Source organism: Cnephaeus nilssonii (genome assembly GCF_951640355.1).
Source record: "Cnephaeus nilssonii genome assembly, chromosome: 14".
Taxonomy (NCBI): domain Eukaryota; kingdom Metazoa; phylum Chordata; class Mammalia; order Chiroptera; family Vespertilionidae; genus Cnephaeus; species Cnephaeus nilssonii.
Window position 1 is genome coordinate 8,803,685 of NC_137085.1, and position 15,924 is coordinate 8,819,608.

The 15,924-nt window shown below is 43.2% G+C and overlaps 1 protein-coding gene across 14 annotated transcripts in view; it reads left to right on the top strand.

The window, feature by feature from the left end:
• Positions 1 to 15,924, top strand: part of DENND1A (DENN domain containing 1A) — a 470,320-nt gene that overhangs the window by 295,407 nt on the left and 158,989 nt on the right. For all 14 annotated transcript variants that reach the window (XM_079791022.1, XM_079791014.1, XM_079791024.1 and 11 more), the window contains one exon: positions 8,561 to 8,662. In XM_079791022.1, coding sequence (XP_079647148.1) covers positions 8,561 to 8,662 — 102 coding nt within the window. The remainder of the gene's footprint in view (positions 1 to 8,560; positions 8,663 to 15,924) is intronic.

The window sequence follows — 15,924 nt, forward strand, 5'->3', positions numbered from 1 at the left end:
GTGAGAGGTTGACACCATCCTCATCCTCTTTTTACACATGAGGAAATGGAGTCTCCAGCAGTGGGAAAGCTGCTTCAGTTTAAGGCAAAACACCATCAGAGTCAGAGGTGTCCATTCTGAGGGCAGAGAGGAGGCCAGGCTAGACTTGTAGAATGAGCCCCAGCAGAGCTGGCAGAACCAAGCTCTTAGAAGGAGACGGGCTGGCACTCACCAAGCTTCTGCCTTATGGCTGGCGCTCTATGACCTGCAGGGCCTACAGCATCTCCCTTCCTCTTCTCAACAATCCTGAATGGTAGGATTGTGACCCCCATTCACGGAGAATGAAATTGATGCTGAAGGAGTTAAATGCCTTGCCTAAAGCTAACTAGCTAGTGAGTGAGTGAGCCAGCCGTGGGGACTTCCTGACCCTGGGCCTAGGACCAGCCAGGGAGGGAATCAAGCAAGCTCCATGTGAATGGAGATGGTCCACCAGTGAGGTCTCTTCTACTACACATCACCGTGTCTTTTCTTAGTTGGTTATAATTTATCCCACCACTCATCCACGTCCTCCCACACGTAGGCTGGGAGACCCTTGAGTTTAGAGATCATGTCTTAGCTCTCTGCCCTTAAGACCCAGCATAAAGTTGACATGAATGACTGACTGAATGGGTGAATGAATGAATGTCTAGTGGATGAATAGTCAGCCCCTTTGCTGACCTGGGTTGGAAATCTCTGGATTTGTTAATGAGAGTCAGTGCTTATTACCTTGTGAGGAGTGGATTTGGCCTGACCCAGGAGGTGCTTACAGCACTTCCCTCCCCTGCCAAGCTTCTGTTTCTGTTTAAAGCACACTGGGAAATTCCAGCAGTGTTTTCGGGGGTCCTCTGAACTGTCGGGCTTGGATTTTTAATTTTGTGGAACAGGAAGGAGCAAATCAGTGACTCCTGGCTCCAAAGAAAAGCCACTGCGTTTATCAACTGCTTGGCAGCTCAGTGACCTCTGGGGCCTGCGGACGGGAAGAAAATGTCACTCTTCCCTCGGTGTATATCCGAGATTTCAGGAGGGAATCAAGAGTTTAGAATACAGAATATTTGCCTTTCCTTTTCCTGTCCTTTCTACTTTCCCTCTGATTTCTCTCTCCTTCCCTCCTAGGCGGCCACCAGCTCCCCATGCTGTTCTTTGTTATGTGCTCTTATACATGCACGTGCATTTGAGCACACTTTGTGCTGAATAGTGGAAAGAACATTGATTCAGATCCTTTTTCTGACAAAAGCCGGTTGTATAAATATAAGCAAACTGTTTAATCTCTTTAGCCTTCATTTTCTTATCCATCAAATGGGTATGATATTCCTTTGGAAATCCTCTCCCCTGGGAACTTTAATAGAGCCTGGGCCAATCACCAAGCTACTTAAGGACTATTCTTCTGGTACTTGCCTAGCAAACATCTGTTAAATTACAGTTGCTCAATACCTCTGTCGATCAAAACAATGTGTCAGAGCAATTAGTAAGAGGAGTTGGGTAGTACAAAGGTATTGGTGTTCAACTGGGTTCAGTGTTCAGCTCCACTACTTCTAAGTTGGAGGACTTTGGACAAGTTATTTTACTTGTCTGACCCTCAGTCTCCTTGTCTCTCCACCTAGGTGTCATGAGCATTATATGAAATGGCACATGTGAAGGGTTGGGCCATGGGAGGAACACATCAGCCCTAGCTCTCACTTTGTTGCTGTGAAAGTCGGTAAGAGGATAGACGCAGAGCATGTAACGCCGTCCTGGCCTGCCCAGGCCCCAGTAAAGTCAGCTCTAACTCCACATATCACATAACCAGGAGTACAGTTAACCTAAGAGGTGAATTCATGAAGCCCAGTAACAGTCAGTGAGGATAAAGTTTGGATTAACAAACTATTAAGATGTAATTTTTTATTTAGTTTTAACCATATTCACCCTTGAAATTTGAAAACAAAACAAAAAAACTGCCGAGAGGTCAGACTTAAGGGAGGCAAAGTATAATGAAGGAGCCTGGTTGATTGTACCTGTCTCATAGAGGAAATCTGCATATCTTGGAGCCAAAGCAGTGTGTTGTGGGTATGATAACCCTCAGACTCAGGAGGAGGCTGTGTCCTCTTGAAGCAAAGTGTCCTTGCAGGAAGTCGGTCTGAGCCAATGCCCTTTGCTTGGTGGTCTAGTTGCTAGTCTCAGAGGTGCTGGCTTGGCCATAGGAGAGGAGACTGTGCTTATGGGCCTCAGGGGTCATTCCAGCAGAGAGAAGTCCTGCCTGTGGTCAAGGCCAGCACCCTGGGCACATGGGAACATGGCCATGTATGTGCAAAATAAACATTTCTATTTTTCTTTTTACTTAATCTTCTCACAAGTCTATGTACTGAGTCGTTATAGCCCCATTTTATAAATGAAGAAACTGAGGCTCTTCTAGGTTATAACCTGCACTGGGTCCTGAGTAAGAATTGAACAAGATAGAATCGAAAACCCAGTCCATCTGATTCATGTTCCTGCTGCTCTCCCAAACCAAGCTGACTCCAGACTACAAGTGTCTCAGAAGGTACCCAAGAATGTTGCAGCTTTGCTCCTCACTGGAGAGGGAACAGGACAGATTAAAGAAGCTGTGTGTGTTGCAAACTAATTGTCTGACAGTGAAAATATTCTACATTGAATCCTTTTTTAACAATAGAATTATTGCTATCTTATTTTTCATCATAAGTTAATACCCAGTGCTTGTTAGATACTAAACACTATCATAAGTACTATTCATGTTAACTCATCTAATCACTGTAACAATCTTATAAGTAATGACTTCATATTACTTACTTTTTGTAAACATTTTATTGAAATGTGAGATTTATAGGGAAAAGTGCACTCATCCAAAGTGTACAGCAAGATGTGTGTTTATAAGGGAGGCACACCATGTAACCAGATCAAGAAATACCACCAGCCGTCCAGAAGTCCTTCTTGCCCTCTTGTAATCATTCTTCCTCCCACCCAAGGGTAACCATTATCCTGGGTGTCAGTACTATTTTAATCCTATACAGATGAGGAAACTGAGGCATGGGGGGAGGGGAGGTGAATAAAAGGTTTGCCCAAGGTAGCACAGTTGTCGCTGGCGGAGTTGGGATTCAGGCTCTGGCAGTCTAGCTCCAGGAATGTGCTCATATTTTTGAGATAGCCCAGAAAATAACGGTAGGTTGGTGGTAGTATAAAGTAACCTTTGGTCTAAGAATCAGGTGTTTAAATTCTTAGTCTTGGAACTCTAATCCATTTATTGATATAACTTTCAAACTGCAAGGATAGAGACTCACATTTCATCGCTCCCCTCTCCCATGTATTGCTTACTCACCGCAGTCAGGCACTGTGTTAAGTCTTTATACAAACTAGCTCAGCCCTCACAACACAGCTGTGCAGTAGGTGGTATTATCCCCACTTTATAGGTAAGAACTTGGTAACACAGTAGCAGAGGCAAGGCTTGAATCTGGCTGGCTGATTCCAGAACCCACGGTCATCTTAACCACCACATTAACTCCTATCTCGCCTCCTGTGTCAACTGCGAATTAATTCTACACTAATTAATCATGGTAATTTCACATGATTGTTATCATTGCCATCATTATTGTTATTCCCATTGCACGTCCTTGAGCAAACTCCAATTTGCTTACACTGGGCTTCCGTTGTCTGTTTGGGCTTACGTTGACATCTGCTGCAAGGCCTGCCTCCCAGTAGAGTGAATCCAGGCACAGTACTTCATTCATTCTCCAATTAGTGGGCACTTTCCCTCTGCAGGCATGGTGCTGGGCACAGGAGATGCAGGGACAAATAAGACATGCCCTGTCCTGACGATGGTCCTGGTGGAAGGACAACAGAAAAGAACCACTACATGCTGCTCATTTACCCCACGTGTGCCGCCTCAGGACCCACCACCTCCATCCTAGATCAGTGCTTAGCCGAGGAGCACAGGTGGAGCTGGGCCCTGCTCCACCCCAGTGCTCGGCTTCCTCAGCCAGGGAGCGCAAGGTGCTCCTGACCACTCTTCGTGTCTCCTGGGTTACACTGTCAGTGCAAACACTTCTCTTCACTTTAAGACATGGTTCTAAGTCCTGTCTTTTGTCACTAGCTGCCCAGTCTTCTCCCTGGACAGGCAGGATCACCCCCAAACTGGGTGGGGGGCTGGTGCGGTTTGAACAAGGGTAGGTAACATTTTATATTTTAGGGGGAAACTCCTTGTCTCCATATACCAACTTTAGAAAGTCAGGCTCAGTAAAGTCTTCCTAGCTATAGTAGAGTGATTCTCAAGGGGACCCAACTTTTGTGTAGGGAAGTATATCAGAATTTCTAGGAGCATTGGATTTCCATGTTTATTTTAAGGGCATAAGTGGGAAACAAAGTTTTAAAAAATCCTGGACTAGACAAAAAAGGAAAGAGGAAGGCAGGGAGCCAAACACAGCTGCAAATCAGAATGCACATTGGGTGATGGCCTAGGGAAAAATTACCTTGTCGTGTAGCATTCACCATCATTCGTGCATTGTTATTTTTTATAGCCTATCATGATTTTATTCTATGTTCTGGACATAGTACTAATGTGTTTATCAACTTCGTTGGGGTATAATTTATTTACAACAAACCAACCATTTAAAATGTATGATTTGTTCATGAAACTACTGCCACCACAGTAAAGATGTAGAATATTCCCATTACCCTCAAAAGATTGTTCCTTTTTATTTAACAAATGTTTATGTTAAGCTGCTCATGTGCCAGGCACAACTCTAAGTACCTTAAAAGGATTATGTAGCCCATTTAATCTTTATAACAAGCTGATGAGGTAGGCACTATTGTCCCCAGTTTATAGAGGAAGAAACTGAGGCCCAGAGAGATTAAGTGAAGTGCCCAAGTTTACACAGCTGGTGAGTGGTGGAGCTGGATTACAACTCTGACCCGCTTCCGGATCCTGTGTTCTTCGCCTAAAGGTTGTTCTGCCTCTCATTCATTCATTCATTCATTCAAGAATTGCCTAACTTGGGGTGGGTGCTGAGAGTACAGAGATCCATCTCGTGACCCCAAGAAGCCCACAGACGAGGGGAGGAATTGAACACTTGTATACAGAACTCTAGATTGACTTCTTATTGTGGTTGTGGGAATAGCCACAGGGATACACAGGGAAAGGCAAACGTCCTGCTACCTCTGGCCCTATGGAGTGAGGCTAGCCAGGCTCCTCTGAGTTCTCGGGGACTCAGGAGAGGGGACACACAGGCAACTGAGCCACTGTTAGGCGAATGCCCATTATGGATGTCCTGGGAATCATGCGAACTCTTTTACATACATGCGCTTACCTTATCCTCACAACTCGATGAGGTGGGTACTGGCATGATCCCTGTATGACAGGTGAAAACTTGGGGGATTTAAGAGGTCAAGTGAATTGCCTCAGGCAACCCAAGAGGTAAAGGGCAATCCAGACGTGACACTTACTCCTCTCGGCTGCCATGACCAACTCCTGGTCCTGAAAGGCAGGGGTCAGACTAAGTCTGTCTGTGACAAAGCATAAAGGGAAAGCCATTTTTTATTAACAATGTTTATGGGAAGATGCCACTTTTGTGTATTTCTCTGTGCAAGAAATGCCATTTGGAAAGCATTGTGCATGTCAGTATTTTTTTTCTTCTTTCTGAAAAAAAGCCTATAGAGTCTGGTGAGGGGAGGGTTTGCAGCTGGCAGGAGCTTTGGCATATGTTGTAACTAAAAAGAGAGGGAATGTGTTGGTGGGACAAGCTACCGGAGAGCCGTCTCGGTGTGCTGCGGTACTAGTAAGTGTTTTAATTGGGTAGAGTTTTTGGAGGACTATTTTGACATCTGCTCGTGTCTTTGCTGATTTTTCTCCACTTAGAGTAGGAAACACAAGCTGTGGATGAAATGACTTTAAAATAATTGGAAGTAAAGCTATCTTTTTCAAAGTTGAGTTTGAGAGGGACACTTTTTAAGAAGTAGAAAGTAAATTCCACTTCTAGGAATCCATCCTAAAGCACAAGGCTTTGTGCCTACAGATTTCAGGACAGTATTACATATAATAATGTCTTAACAACTGGATATAATCACCAACAAAGAATCTTGGATGGGTTTGTTTCCATGAAGTGAAACATTTTGTAACAATTAGTAATGATCTTTACAAAGGTTTTAATGAAGTGGAGCATTGCTTATATGGTAATAAATGAGAGAGTCAGAAAGAAACATTAAGAATTGTTTCAACTGTGTTTTTTAAAAGTAGGGATTGGGGCAGAGGAATGTGGAAAGAAATACACAGAAATGTTACCTCCAAATGGAGGGTGAGGGTAACCATCATTTTCTTCTTTGAACTTTGGTGTCTTTCCCATTTTTGTATAGTAGGCCTCTGTAATTTTTATGACACAAAAGGCAAGAGAACACAGGTCCTGAGCGGGTTAACATAACTGCACGCCCAGCCTCGGCTACTTTTCTGGGACGTCTTTACAGAGTCAGGCTTTTGAGTCAGACTCGGCGCAGACGCCAGCTCTGCTGCTCACTAGCTGTATGACTTGGGCAGTTGGTTTGACCTCCTTGAGCCCTGTTTCCTTCTTGTTACCATGGTATCTCCCTCATAACGTGGACAGGATTAAATGACCTGAACCCTATAAGGATCCAACTTCCTTCTCCACAGCACCTCCCTCTCCCACCCGCAGTTTGAGGTATTTTGTGGGGTTTTGTGCCTTTTTTATTCCCCTTGTTCCATGAGCCTTTCACGGATAAGGCACCATACAGCCGAGCTGGCCTCCGATTCTTTCCTTGGGACCCTGAGCTTCAGGAAGGCCCTGAGTCCAACGCCAACAGCCCCTTGGGAAGAGGCCTTGCCCCTGGGAAGGCAGCACTGTCCTACAAGAGGAAACCGTGCCCACCCAGCTCCTGCCTGGAGCCTGGTGCTTGGGCATTTTGGTTTCTAAGGGGACCCTGGCCTGCTCAGTCAGAAAAAGGGCCAGGTTGTTTCCTCTTCTTCAGCTTGCTGCCATTGTTGAAAAAGTAAACACTCCACATAGCTTAACCAGCAAGTCCTCCAGTCAGGAGTGGGAAGTAATCCAAAGCCTGTTCCAGCCCCGCCGTGGAGAGCCACAAGGGCTGGTCTGTGCTGCTGGGGCCCGCGGGAACCAGAGACAGTGCCAGACTGCTCCACACCAACACCCCGCTCACTGCCGTCAGCCCCTGCAGCCTCTCTCCAGTGGCCGGGCCCCACCCCCTTGTATCTGGAACTCTTTGGAAGATCAGAGAGAAGATAGGTAGGTAGGTAGGTACACAGATACACAGATGGATGATTTCGGGTGCAGCGGCCTCAGCTCAGCTGTCAAAGCCTCCCCAGCTGAGCTATGGCTCAGCCCCCTGTGGCCCCTTCCTGATTCTGTTTCTGGTGCCAGCGTCTTTGAAGTGAGAGCCCAGCAATTACTAAGAAAGGACAGAGGACTTCTGCGCTAAAGCCACTGGCTCTACAGCTTTCAGACTAATCCGGGCTGACGTGTGTATTATAAAAGTAATAATAATAGCTGCTATTTAGAAGTCCTACTGTGTGCCCAGCAGCCCCAGGGGGGGCAGTGGGATAAGGAGGGCAGTCACAGTTATCCTCTCAGTTTTACAAAAGAAGAAGCCACACAGTAGCCACGTAACCGTGGGGAAGGCCACATCACCTCTCTGAGCCTCATTTTCTCACCTCTGAAGTGGGGCTGGTGATACCTCCCCTGCAGCTACATTGCTGAAGATGAAAGAATCTTTGTGAAAATGCTGTGTGAGCTCTGAAGTGTGTGTTAGTGAAAAAGGTTGTCACTGAGGCTGTTTTTGTAACTTCCCGCCAGCACACTGCTAAGTGTTTAACCTGTCAGATTGCAAAGGGAGGCAGCGAAGGAGCCCTAGGCAATCCATCAGGAGTCTCAATGTTCTCATCTGTAAAATGGGGACTATGCTTTGTGAAACACTGGTGATGTGTGCTGTTATCAATGCTGTTTGCTGATAGCGCTTACCTTGTAAGTAAGGCGATCAGTTAGTATGAGTCCTGGGGTTTGGGCGGAGAATAAATTTCTAAGTAGCCGATCTTGTCCCTCCTCTGTAGGTCTCAGCCCATAGTAAGCCTTGAGTAAAGTTTATGAATTGATTGGTAGGTTTGTGGCCGAGGCCCCCACGGCCTGGAGAAGTTGGTAGCAGAAGTTTGAGGCTCCTGGTCTTATTAAGTGGAAGGGTTCCAGGATTCTGCCCTCTGGGAGTGTTATTTCAACTCCAGGAAGTTTCAGACCAGCGAGGCTCCACCCTCCTGCTGGGAGGAATCTGGAAATGTTTACTTAGGTACCAAGTTCTGTCCTAGAGGCTGGGGTTTGAGACAAGGAACGTAGACCACTGTTAATGAGCACTTACCGAATCATTTTGTTGGTGCTGGTTATTATGCAGTGGGGAGCCAACAGGTGAGCCCCTGCGGGAGCCCACACCCCAAAGTGTCAAGTGTCACTTTGTTTCCTATTCCCCTTCCCCAGAGAAGGCCAGGGGAAGATGTGTGTCCTCATGGTGCTTCGGTGATGTCTGTTTTGGAATTTTTTATTTGCAGAAAGTTCAAAACATGGCCCTGGATGATGTCGTGATCCTAAACGTGGACACCAACACCCTGGAAACCCCCTTTGACGACCTGCAGAGCCTCCCGAATGACGTGGTGGGTAACGAGCCCTTGGGGTCTGACCCCATGGGTGGCTGTGCATGTGACACATCTGTGGGGAAGGGGAAGCGGGGGGTGGGGGGTGGGGGGGGAGACACCTGTGGCTTTCCTATGGCCTAAGGATTGCACTGCAGTTCTCTGTTGGCTCTGGAAGCTTTGTCTCAGTTCAGTGAAGGCAGTTGGGAGGGTTCATTTCCTACACCTTTGCTCGCAGCTCACCGTGAGGTTTTGAGGAATCATTGTGTCCTGTGAGGATGTTCCATCTGTAGCATAAACAATGGCTTCCCTTCACTGACTTCCTGCCCCTCTAAGCCTCTTCTCCATCCCTCCTGAACGCCCCTGATCCAAGCCCTTATTTCTCTCCTGCACTGTTACCAGCTGCTTCTGAACTGGTTCTCGGAACTCCAGACCTTCTTTCTCATGACCAGTTACCTTTTGAAGCATCAATTTAACTATATTTCCCTAATTTAGTTATATTTAGTTATAGTTATGTTTAACTAAATCTAGCTATACTTAAAACCATTTCATAATTTTTAAATTTTTTCTAAAGACAAAAAATCCTTCCATAACTTCCCTGCACCTATAGCTTAGAGTCATGTTTCTTATATTGGCTTTGGAATTAGACCTGTATTTAGATGCTGGCTTCTTCACTTACTAGCCATGTGGTCTTGGGCCAAATTGCTTAAGCTCTCTGAACCTTAGCTTCCTTATAAGGTCGTTGTGAGAATTAAATGTATATAGTATCTGTAGACCATATCCTAAGAGCTCTATAGACTGTGGTTGATATTAATGAATTATGGATGCAAATGGTTACTATCATGGCACTCAAGGCCCTCCTTCATGATGTGACCCTTCCGTTTTCCCCGAGCTTTAGCGCTCTCCTCACTGCTTCAAACCCTGTGTTATGGCTGTTTGGAACTGTTAGTATTTCTTCCAAGCTTACCTATTGTTATATAACTTCATACTTTGCATACAGAGTTTCTTTTTTCCCAAATGTCCCGGCCCAACTGTCAATCTTCAAGACTCATTTTTTAAGACTTACCGTCCTTTCCCGGTGTATAAGATGACTGGGCGTATAAGATTTTCCTGGGTTAAAAAGTCGTTTTATACGCCGGAAAATATGGTATATTGGACTATATTGATGGGATTAGATATAATGGATTAGATATATTGGACTACCATATTTTCTGGCGTATAAAACGACTTTTTAACCCAGGAAAATCTTATACGCCCAGTCGTCTTATACGCTGGAAAATACGTAACTCTAAAGATTAGGCTGTAAAAACTTTCCCTGATCTCCAAGTAGATTTGACTGTGTCTTTCCCTCTGTCCCCACAGCTCTTTATTCTGCTTGTATAATTATACTTATCTCCCTGCAGGATAATTTATTACACATTCTGGCTTTCCCTTTTAATTGTGAGTTCTTTGAGGGCAGGAATCAAGTTTTATTCATCTATGTTTCCCAGGGATCTAGCAGCCACTGAATAGATAGATGGAAGGATGGAGGGGACATATGGATTGGGTTATTTTGGTAGATGAAATCTTGCAAAACATGGCATTTGTGCTGGAAATTTTATTAAAAGAGGCCTTTGTTCTGCTTCTAGCCATGATGGAGTAATTGGAACTAGATTTTTGCCCCTGCCATTAATGACTAAAACTCAGGACAAATATGAAAACAACTGTTTTCACATACTGGACAAAAGTAGTACAGGAGTATGATCCCTGAGAGAAAGGAAACAAGTAAGATGAGTTCTGTGGTCCCCCTGGCTTTCTGCCTGGAGGCATTTTCTGGACCCTGGGCCAGGAGCGGGGGTCCCCAGCCAAGCACAACAGTCTTGCTGAGTTGAGGGGTTACAGATCTGAATTTGAAGAAGTGGTGGTTTCAATTTGTGGGCCAGATATTCAGACAGAAGGGAGCTAGCTGCTCAGCAAAAGAGCTTCAGACGTCTGAATTGGGTCCTCTTGACTAATCTGCCTACCTATAGAGGGAGCTCACACAGACTGGGAATCATTCAAGCTCTGACCCGCCAGAAAAGGAAGATGTTCGTAATCACTCAGGACATTCATCAGAGACACTAGAGGCAAAGCCTTGGTAGGATCTAAATTAGTATCTAGAGCAAAAATAGCCCTTCCCTAACAAAGCTTAAAAATCAGGCCTTGAGGACAGTGAGAGAGGGTCAGGGATGCTGGTAATGTGCTGATTCTTTATCTTAGTGCCAGTTCCGTCGGCAAGCGATCCTCAAGCAAAACACCAATGATATTTGTACTTTTATGTATGTGTGTTAAACTTAAATAAAAAGTTTTAAACAAAACTATTTCCTTTTAAAAAAAAAAGCCTTAAAAGGATCAACCTTATATGCAAGAAATTCAACCGCCTGTCAAAATAAACTTCAACCCTCTTTAAAAGAAGACAACAAAATCTAACACTCAACAACATAGCATTCACAGTAACTAGCAGCCTGTCAAAAAAAAGTACCAGACGTTGACAATCAGGAAAATGTAACCCATAACCAAGAGGAAAATTCATCAATAGAAACAAATTCAGAAATGACAGACACGATGGAATTAGCAGACAAGGACCTTAAGATAGATATTATAAAGATTAAAAATATACTCATAAATTTAAAGGAAGACCTGGATTTAATGAGGAGAGAAACAGAAGATATCAAAAGAATGAGAGGGAACATCTAGAGGTGAAAAATATAATATCTGGACTGAAAATTGCACTGATAGAATTAAGAGGATATTAGACACCACATCTTAAAAGATCAATGAACTCAAAGACATACCAGTAAAAACGATTCACTATGAAGCAGAGAAAGGAAAAACACTGGAAAAGGTTAACAGGCCCTTCAGGACCCATAGCCCAATATCAGGAGGACTAACATACATGTAATTTGAGCCCTAAAAGGAGAGGAAGGTAAGGAAAGACAGAAGAAATATTTAAAGAGATTGTAGCCCATTTTTTTCAGTTGTAATGAAAACGAATAATGCAGAGTTCCAAGAAGCACACTGTACCTCAAGCTTAATGGACCCAAACAAAACCACACCAAGAGTAGGTCCTGAAATTACTCAATACCAGTGGTAAAAACAAAAGCTTAAAATTAGCTAGAGAAAAAAAAAAAGACACACAAATAATAGAAGTAATGGCAGAAGACTTCCTGTAAAAAAACTACACAGCCAGAGTTAGTGGATTGACATTTTTAAAGTAATAAAGGAAAACTTTGTCAAACTAGAATAGTATATCTAGTGAAAATATCCTTCACAAATGAAGACACAGAAAAACAAAAAGTGAGAGAAATCATTGTCAGCAGACCTGCACTACAAGAAATGTTAAAGGAAGTTCTTCAGATGGAATAAAAAGGATACCCTAGAGAACAGTAAGGGGTGAAGAATGCAACAAATAGTAAATATATGGGTGAATGTAAGACTCCTTTTCTCATTTTTAATTTCTACAAAAGGTAATTGAGTAAAGTAGAAATCATCCCCATATTCATAGCAGCACAATTTACAATAGCTAAGATCTGGAAACAGCCCAAGTGCCCATTAGTAGATGAGTGGGTAAAAAAAGATACATGTATACCATGGAATACTATGCAGCAGTAAAAAAGAAGGTTGTCTTACCCTTCAAGACAGCATGGAGGGGCCTGGAGAGCATTATGCAAGTGAAGTAAGTCAGTCAGAGAAAGACAAGTATGACATGATCTCATTCATAAGACTCGAAGCAGAGAGGCATGGAACAGACTGTCATACCTTAATGTGGGGTTGGGGGGACAAGAAGAGATAAACCAAAGAACTTACATACTTACATGCATAGCCCATGGACACGGGCAATAGGGTAGTGAAGACCTGGGGTGGCTAGGAGCTGGGAGGAGGGGGAGAAATGGAGGGGGGGTGGAGAATAGGAGTTATCTGTAATACTATTAACAATAAAAAATATATTAAAAAATAAAATAAATATACAGTTGAAGATGAAAAAAAATTCAGAGACATAGAAGCATGGAACAGACTGTCAAATCTCAGAGGGAAGGTGGGGGTGAGTGGGTGGATGGGAAGAGGTCAACCAAAGAACTTGCATGCATATATACATAACCCATGGAAACAGACAATAGGGTGGTGGAGGCCTGGGGTGGGGGGCGGGAGCAGGCTAAAAGGGGTCATTTGGAGAATAAAGGGGACATATGTAATACTTTCAACAATAGAGATTTTAAAAAATAAATAAAGTAGAAATCACCAATGTATTGTGTGTAATAACATAGCTAGAAGTAAAATACTATAGTATATGACTACGGTGGCACAGGGACAGGGCAAGGGTGGAAAATGTAGGTTTGCTGTTTTAAGGTTCTTAAATTATATGGTAGCCAGTATACTATTATTTGCGAGCAGACTATTAAGTTAAGGATGTATATTGTAAACTTTAAAGGAGCCATTAAGGAAAATAAATAAGATAAAGATATCTGGCTAATAAGCCAATATTGAACACCCAAAAGATTTTTGAGGAAAAGGATAAAGGAATCAACATAGATAGAACAAATAGAAAAGTTAGCAAGATGATAGATTTACCCAACTATATTGATTATTATTTAAATGTGCATCATCTAAATACTCTAATTAGAGAAGATTAATAAATTATATTTTAAAATAAGACCCAGGTATATGTTGTCTACATGAATTCCACCTTAAATATAAAGAGAGAAATTAAAAGTAAAAGGCTGGAAAAGATATCATGCAGACACAAATCAAAAGATAGCGGATAGAGGATAAAAGGCAAATCTTCCTTATTGAAGAATTCCAAATAGTATCTGTAGATATTCTCCTCCTTAGGAAAGGAGCTTAATACTCCCACCCCAAACATCCACACACATGAGTGTGGGCTGGACTTAGCGACTCACTTCCAAAAAAAATTAGAGTATGTAAAGGGAAAAGGAGTAATGTTAGTGGAGAAATAGCAAGTACTCCTTTAATCCAGTGATCGGGGTTTATATCACCAGTGATGTTATGTGAATATCATCTAACCCAGATATGATGTCATGAGAGGGATCCATCACTTCTCTGCTATTCTTTCCAAAACCCCAGTCAAATCATGGCAGAAACTTCAGATGAACCCAGAGTTAGGGGCATTCTATATAATGCCTGATTAGTACATCTCGAAACTGTCAAGGTCATAAAAATATGGAAAAGACTGAGGAACTGTCACAGGCCAAAGGATACTAAGAAGACATGACAACTGAATGCTCAGTGAGATCCTGAAATAAGAAAGGGCCACTAATGGGAAAACTCGTGAAATCACAATAAATTTTGGTACATTAATAATAATGTACCCGTGTTGGTTTCTTAGTTTTGACAAATGTTTTATATAAAATATTAGAGGCACAGTGCATGAAATTCGTGCACGAGGTGGGGGGGTCCCCTCAGCCCAGCCTGCACCCTCTCCAATTCAGGACCCCTTGGGGGATGTCCTAAACCGGCAGTCGGACATCCCTCTCACAATCTGGGACCACTGGCTCCTAACTGCTCACCTGCCTGATTGCCCCTAACTGCCCCCCCTGCTGGCCTGGTCACTCCCAACTGCCCCCCCTGCTGGCCTGGTCACTCCCAACTGCCCCCCCCTGCCAGCCTAGTTGCCCCCAACTGCCCCCTCTCGCCAACCTGGTCGCCCCTAACTGCCCCCCCTGCCAGCCTAGTCGCCCCCTACTGCCCCCTCCCACCAGCCTGGTCGCCCCTTACTGCCTCCCCTGCCAGCCTGGTCACCCCCAACTGCCCCCACTGCCGGCCTGGTCGCCCCATGCAGCCTGCTGCTCGGTCCTTTGGTCGCCCCTCACTAACCCCCCCTGCTGGCCTGGTCACCCCTCACAGCCTGCTGCTCAGTCATTTGGTCTCCCCTCACTAACCCCCCTGCCGGCCTCGTCACCCCACGCAGCCTGTTCGGTCATCCATTCGGTTGCGATGGTCACTTAGGCTTTTATATACATAGATATTAGGGGAAACTGAAACTGGTTGAGGGATATATGGATACCGTATTTTCTGGCGTATAAGACGACTGAGCGTATAAGATTTTCCTGGGTTAAAAAGTCATCTTAAATGCCGGAAAATATAATAGTCCAATATATCTAATCCATTATATCTAATCCCATCAATATAGTCCAATATACCGTATTTTCCGGCGTATAAAATGACTTTTTAACCCAGGAAAATCTTATACACCCAGTCATCTCATACGCCAGAAAGTACGGTACTCTGTTATCTTTGCAACTTTTCTGTAAACCTAAAAATATTTCAAAATAAAAAGTATATTTTTAAGAACGAAGTAGAAGAGGGGGACTAAATGGTGATGGAAAGAGACTTGACTTGGGGTGGTGAACACATAATAGAATATACAGATGGTGTGTTATAGAATTGAACCCCTGAAACCTATATAATTTTATTAACCAATGTCACCTCAATAAATTCAATTAAAAATAAAATAAAAATTTCATTAAGAAGTATATACACTATACACCTAAAATTAATACAAAATAATATTGATTATAAACTATAATAAGTATATTTTAAAAAAATAAATCCAATTTTATGTCTGTACTTTTTATAAATTAGATGAACAAATTCCTTGAAATACACAAATTACAAAAAGTGACTCAAGAAAAATAGCGCTGTTTTTATTAAAGAAAGTTGAATTTGTAATTAAAACTTTCCCACAATGAACCTGGGAGGCATGGCTCAGTGGTTGAGTGTCAACCTATGAATCAGGAGGTCACGGTTTGATTCCTGGTTGGGGCACATGCCTGGGTTGCAGGCTCGATCCCCAGTGTGGGGCATGCAGGAGGCAGCTGATCAATGATTCTCTCTCATCATTGATGTTTCTTTCTCTTTCTCCCTTTCTGAAATCAATAAAGGTATTTAAAAAAAAAAAAAAAACTTTTCCACAAAGAAAACTCCAGGCCCAGAGAGCTTCACCGATTAAGTCTGTCATACATTGAAGGAAGAACTAAAGCAATCTTACACTAACTTTTTCAGAAAATAGTGAAAGGAACACTGCCCACCATATTTTATGAGATCAGCATTACCCTGACATGACAACCAAGCAAAGAATTTACAAGAAAAGAAAACTGCTGACCAATATACCTTATAAATACTGATGTAAAAATCAACAAAACATTAGCAAATTGAATCCAGCAATATGTAAAAAGGGTAATACATCATGATCAAATGAATACAGGTTGGCTAAATATTTGAAAATCAATCAGTGTGATTTACCATAG